At 39.5% G+C, this 6,302-nt stretch overlaps 1 protein-coding gene across 2 annotated transcripts; it reads right to left on the bottom strand.

Moving 5' to 3' along the window:
- On the bottom strand, positions 1 to 6,302 carry LOC100536671 (uncharacterized). 2 transcript variants are annotated; one of them, XM_087238189.1, is made up of 7 exons: positions 5,892 to 6,225; positions 3,767 to 3,961; positions 3,039 to 3,311; positions 2,604 to 2,921; positions 617 to 677; positions 445 to 477; positions 1 to 346 (listed from the first exon to the last, which is right to left on the bottom strand). In XM_087238189.1, the coding sequence occupies exons 2-7, from the start codon at positions 3,945 to 3,947 to the stop codon at positions 277 to 279; spliced, it is 936 nt and encodes a 311-aa protein (XP_087094315.1). In that variant the 5' UTR covers positions 3,948 to 3,961; positions 5,892 to 6,225; the 3' UTR covers positions 1 to 276. The 2 variants fall into 2 exon arrangements, with proteins under 2 accessions (XP_087094315.1, XP_087094314.1); XM_087238188.1 differs by having other exon boundaries at positions 2,604 to 3,311; positions 5,892 to 6,302.

Below are 6,302 nucleotides of genomic sequence, written 5' to 3'. Positions count from 1 at the left end.
TGAGTGCTCCAGTTTTCATTGCATCGTATAATAAAGTGCTGATCTTTAAAAATCCAAGTGGCATACAGAAGTTTAAAACGGTATCAGTTACAATATTACTACTGAAACAGTATAACAGCATCAAACTAAAGCATGTACAAACTACCCCTATTAATAGTTGTTTAAAGTTCCCGCCACCATCATAATGACCTCATTAGCATTCAGTCAAAGGCCAATGAAAACATCAGACTGCTGTGTTTCTGATTAATTCAGCCAAAGTCAGTCTGATCGTCTGTTTTAAGCACAGTTTGCGAATATCTTGGATGGAACGACAGAGCGACACTCCTTCGCCAACAGCATATTCGCACTGGAACACAGAAAACACTCGTGTGAACCTGAATTCATTGAATATTATTGTTTAATTTTATATTAAAGGTCATTCAAATAATTTCATTTTCCACTTACATCTTAAGGCTGGTAGGATTGACTTTGGCATTCCTGTTAAGAAATTAAGTATGTTATAATTATTTCTTAATATTATTTTGCTATCAAATTGTAAATTTGTGTGTACCATACCAATGTAGCATAGAGGAACAAATCTTGATTTAATTTAATACACTCCTTTGTGTATACTTACATGCTGTTCATCAGGGTCTTCAAGCAGGCGATGTCATTGGTGAGGTCATCATCAAGCAAAGCTTTTGTGCAAAAATAAAAAGGAATATATAATTCAAAACGTGCTTAGTGATATATTTTATTGTAAAAGGCCATTTTTAATGCATGATTTTCAATTTTTGTTGCATTTACATGGGTTGACCAGCAGGTGTCCCTAGCATGTTTTGAAAACTTTGAAACAGGGAATCGTTTTGCAAATGAGCTTTGACGGCTATTTCACGATTGGGATGACAATAGACTTTCATTCATACACATGCAACTGAGACAGACCGGAACGCAAGCTTCTGCCACATATTTCACATGTTGCTGCATTTCAAAGTTTAAACTTGGTGAACTCTGACGAAACTGCACTATGTGAGACAGGGGCGGACTGGAAACGTAATTTTGCCTTAGACAGATATTAAACCTCAGAACACTTTAGCGATCAGTAAATGAATTGCGGCGGGGACGGGGGTCTAGAATGGTGGCGAATGTTAAGATGAAGGGTTGGGGGGTGGCAAGGGACAATCCGTAAGTTGAGGTGATGTGGTTGGCCATCGTCAAGTGAAGGGGAGGGGAGGGTGTCAATCAGTCAATCAGTGAAGAGGGGTGGTGGGTGGCGATAATGTTGATTGATTGGTAATTGAAAAGCCGGCATGTCTATAGAGGCGACCTTGACGACAGAATAGTTGCGACTGTGATTCCCCCACCCTATCCACTAGGGGTGTCAAAATTAATTGTTTCTTCGCTCCACCGCGATGCAGATGAGGACAATTCGGTATTGATTCAGTTATGGATCATAGCCGGTTATTATGTACAGACATCCTTTATCTCATATGTGCTATATTTAACCCAGGCTCATTGTAGAAACGTAGCCCCGCGGATGTTTCTGGAGACCGCGAAATACATTCCTGGAGGTACGTATTTGTGCAGTTTTTTTTTTCGTGAATCAGCGAGAGGCCGCTATGCGCACTTTTTCTCGTCTCGAATGCCTCTTGGGAGCACGCGCCGTTTGTGCCCGCGCTGTTCTCGCGTTAAAAGCTGCCGGAGGCTGCTGTCGAGCGACCGACTGACTGACTGAATGACTGAACGATCGACTGGGCGGCCAGCCAATCGGCCGACCCAGAAAACTCTCCTCTTCCTCCTTCCCTAAACCCAAGCGACAATTTACAAAAGCTGTCCAGAAAAGAAAAGCAAAAGCCCTTGTCCGATTTTTTGAATGTGTTTTCGGATTTCACCGCATTCTCGCCCCGTCACGAAGCTAAGCGGAAAACCTGGTTGCGGCGGGAAAGCCCTCCACACGGAGGTGAGTCTTCAGCCGGCGCGCGAAGAAGAGGAGCTTGACAAACTTTACATTTCGAGAATGAAGCGCGGCTGCGGCTGGACAACAGTGTTTTAATGCATCGCTCGTCACTTCAGGAGGAGACGTGAATTAATTTAGCTAAACTGCCACATGGTCATTTTGCGGAAATATTACCAACAATCCATCAGGTAACGTTTTCTCCTCTCTCTCTCTCTCTCTGTTGGTAAAGCGCTGTCAACAAATATTTTTTCTCCATATCCCATAATGCACAGCGCATCGGCCTACGGCAGCTGGATTAGTCCAAAAGGCGCAGTACTTTTGCGGTTGGACCTGTTTTTGTACGGATCCTATTCTCACCACAAACAAACCGCTCCAGGGTTTGTTTGAAAGCGTACCGAGACCACCTCTTCAAGCAGGTCTCGGTACGCTTATTTGGTGTGCGCTCGAGTACGATTGCTGCATTCTCACCTGCCCAAACGAACCGCACCAAAAGGGAAAATGAACTCTAGTGCGATTCAATCGAACCAAATAAGGCCGGTGTGAGAGCACCCTTAGGCATTGTGCACACAGTATGCATGTACTCTGCTGATGACAAAATGAAGTGTGCTACAATAAATGCGCATTTTATAAATGATATTTGATGTGCCTTTTTATCTCTCAAACTCACCGTTGCAGTTCATGTTGCAGATGTTGAGTGATGGCACCATGCCGGAGACGCAGGCCAGCTGATCACTGAGCTGAAACACTCCATAGAGACGCTCCATAGCTTTGGGCTGTGGATACTGCGTCTCATTGCCGTAGCTATGGGGAGCTTTGGTGGGGCCTTCCGGGTTTCGTCCTGTTGGAACTTGAGGTGGAACTCGAGATGGTGGAGCTTTGGATGCATCGTGAATTACAGCCTTATGCGCACCCTGAGGTGGAGCTTTGGATGCTGGTGCACGAGGTGGAGCTTTGGATTCTGGTGCACGAGGTGGAGCTTTGGATGCTGGTGCACGAGGTGGAGCTTTGGATGCTGGTGCACGAGGTGGAGCTTTGGATGCTGGTGCACGAGGTGAAGCTTTGGATGCTGGTGCACGAGGTGGAGCTTTGGATGCTGGTGCACGAGGTGGAGCTTTAGATGCATTATGAGGTTGAGCATTAGATGCATTGTGATGTGGATCTTTAGATGCATTGTGTGGTGGAGCTTCAGAATCATGAGCTGGAGCTTCAGATGCATTGTGTGGTGGATCTCTGGATGTATTCTGAGCTACAGCATGTGCTGGGCCTTGAGCTGGAGGTTTTGCTGGGTTCGGAGCTGATCTCTTCTGTTTACTGTTGAGTGCGATCACTTTGACGGAGCTGGTGTTGAAGGCTGTGCTGTTGGCCATGCAGACCACTGTCTCAGAGAGGGAAGATGGAAGAATCTGGTGTTAAAGAGGGTGAAGGTGATGATAAACAGGGAGCAGATAACTTTTAGATTATCAGGGGTCGCACAGCGGAACGAACCGCCAACTATTCCAGCTTATGTTTTATGCAGCAGATGCCCTTCCAGCTGCAACCCAGTACTGGGAAACACCTAAACTCACTCACATTCACACACACACTCATACACTACAACCAATTAAGTCAATTCCCCTATAGCGCATGTGTCTAGACAGTGAGGGAAATCGGAGCATCTGGAGGAAACCCACGCCAACACGGGGAGAACATGCAAACTCTACACAGAAATGCCTACTGACCCAGCTGGGACTTGAACTAGCAACCTTCTTGCTGTGAGGCCACAGTGCTAATCGCTGAGCCACTGTCATCCTGCTTAATGTTTGCACATTTAAAAAATAAATAAGAACTCACGCCTGGCGATGAGATTGTTGACAGGGATCTTCTGTCCATTGGCCATGATCTGCTGGAACTGAGCGGCGTCCAGTTTGGCCTTCAGCTCACATTTAGTCATGATGAGTCCGTCGGTCACACTGAACGCCAGCAGGATCAGAGCACATGCAGAGAGCATCTTCACCGGGGTTATGCTCTTCATGTCCACTCAGAAATCTGGAGATTAAATATCAAATATTAAGTGATTTTTTTTTTTAATGGTGGAGTTTACACATTAATAGCTGCGCTTAAAATATATGTCAAACTTTTATTAATAACATAATCAGGTTTCAACTATTTTGATGTTTAGTTGTACAAAGTTTAACGAAATGTTTTTTTGCCAGGTTCATTGATGTAAGTTAGGATGACTAGAAAATTAAACTGGATTCAACAAAGAAACTTATCTCAGCAATTGTTTTTTTTTTTTTACAGTGTGCCTTGGAGAATTAGACATTTATACAGTAACAACAGTTACTCTAAATTTATGATTCATAGTTATAAGGTCTGCATAATATTTTGTTTCAGCATCGATATCACAATGTGTGCATTTGCAATAGTTGGAAGAGACGCAATATTGAGTCTGGATTATAGCTGACCAGGAGCTAAAGGATTGTATTTAATTACTGTATACAGTTGAAGTCAAAATTATTCGCCCCCCTTTGATTATTTTTTTCTTTTTTAAATATTTCCTAAATGATGTTTAACAGATTCAGGAAATTTTCACAGTATGTCTGATAATATTTTTCCTTCTGGAGAAAGTCTTATTTGTTTTATTTCGGCTAGAATAAAAGCAGTTTTCATTTTTTAAACACCATTTTAAGGTCAAAATTATTAGCCCCTTTAAGCTATATTTATTTTTTGATAGTCTACAGACTACTGTTTTAAGGAAAAACTCTTAATTTTGCCTTATTTCTTCTGAAGTTGAAAACAAAACAAGATTCTTGATCAAAGATTTTTTTGTATTGCAATCATTCAATTTCCTGAATACAAACAGACTTCGCAATGCAAAAAACCTGAATACAAACAGACTTCCCAGAAAACTGTCAAATATTCAAACTATGTTGTGCAACTATATTCATATCGCAATATTTATCGCAGAAAAATAAAATTTCACAATATCAGATTTTCCCAATATTATGCAGCGCTAATAATTTTGTGTTTTGAGGAAGATGTAATTGTTGTTTTCTTCCCTAAACTTCTAGTGACAATCCTTCCAAATGTACTTCCAATTCCATTTCTTTTTGCATAAATTTCATTAATTTCGCTTCAAAAGAGTATATATATATATATATATATATATACACACACACACACACACACACTATTATATACACACACACATAAAAAACTACTAAATACTACTGAAGTTTGGGGTCAGTAGGATTTTTAAATGTTTTAAAATAAGCTTCTCCTGCTCACCAAGGTTGCGTTTATTTAATCAAAAATACAAAACAAATTGTAAAATTGTGAAATGTTACTGCTCTGTAAAATAACTTTTTTCAAAAGTTTATGATTTAATTGAATAATTTATTGGAGGGATTTTAAAGATGAAATTTTAGCTTCATTTCTCCAGTCTTGAGTCACACGACCCTTCAGAAATCACTCTAATATTAATTACTATTATCATTACTATTATTATTATTAATAATAATAATAATAATAATAATATTATTATTATTAATGGTAATAAAAGCAATGACTGGAGTAATGATTTAATTTGAAACTACATACAATAAGAAAGCAGTTATTTAAAATTGTAATAAATATTTAACAATTATTTTACATTTAATAAATGCCGCCTTGATGAACAGAATCATTTTATTTAAAAAAAAACATTTAAAAAAAACTGCCTCTAAAATTTTGAGTTTGTATTGTTTATTTAAAAATTGTTTGTATTGTTTTTTTTAAATATGTACAAAATGTTAGACCTTAATGGAATAAAACCAATATTAACATTTTAAATCCAGGGAAGCTTTGAATTTTGTTTTATTTTTTATAATTTTGAACCATAAGGGTTCTCTTATAGTTCCAATTTTAAATAAGTACATAATTTTAAAGTCGTCAACCACCTCAGACATACAATGCACAAATAAAACAAACCTCTTACCAGACGCCGTTGAGACGATGCTTGTTGGTGAATGTTCAGAGCTTATATATATACTGTATGTGTGTGTGTCTACAGTTCGTGACATCCACCTGTACTTCTGGACTGGTCCATCCCATCATCATCATCATCATCACCAGGAGATCGTATTCACATGATGTCATCTTTCTCAGAATGATAAAACATCCCAAGCGTTTGCCAGCTTTAAGTCCAGGTTTTTATTTTTCGATTATCTATTTACATTTTTCCTGCTGTGATTTATTTTTTCCAATGTGTTTTTGATGTTTTCGTGCTGGAGCCTTTAAGCCGTGCTTGTGTTTGGATTGTGATGTTTTGCAGCACACCCACAGCATTTACCATTCAAATAGACGAGTTTAGAGGTGAATAGATGCTGCGGACGACTTCATCTAGACT

Source organism: Danio rerio, chromosome 1, assembly GCF_052040795.2.
Source record: "Danio rerio strain M-AB ecotype USA chromosome 1, GRCz13ab, whole genome shotgun sequence".
Lineage (NCBI taxonomy): Eukaryota > Metazoa > Chordata > Actinopteri > Cypriniformes > Danionidae > Danio > Danio rerio.
Note: the sequence above shows the minus strand (reverse complement) of the source record. Positions and strands in the feature narration are given on the sequence as shown.

What these genes read in the sequence shown, in the direction of transcription:
- LOC100536671 (XM_087238188.1), bottom strand. Translation starts at nt 3,947, where the DNA reads ATGAAGAGCATAACCCCGGTGAAGATGCTCTCTGCATGTGCTCTGATC. An exon ending in AAGACCCTGATGAACAGCAT is followed by an intron (nt 478 to 616) that starts GTAAGTATACAC and finishes ATTTCTTAACAG; the next exon opens with GAATGCCAAAGTCAATCCTA. An exon ending in AATCCTACCAGCCTTAAGAT is followed by an intron (nt 347 to 444) that starts GTAAGTGGAAAA and finishes TCTGTGTTCCAG; the next exon opens with TGCGAATATGCTGTTGGCGA.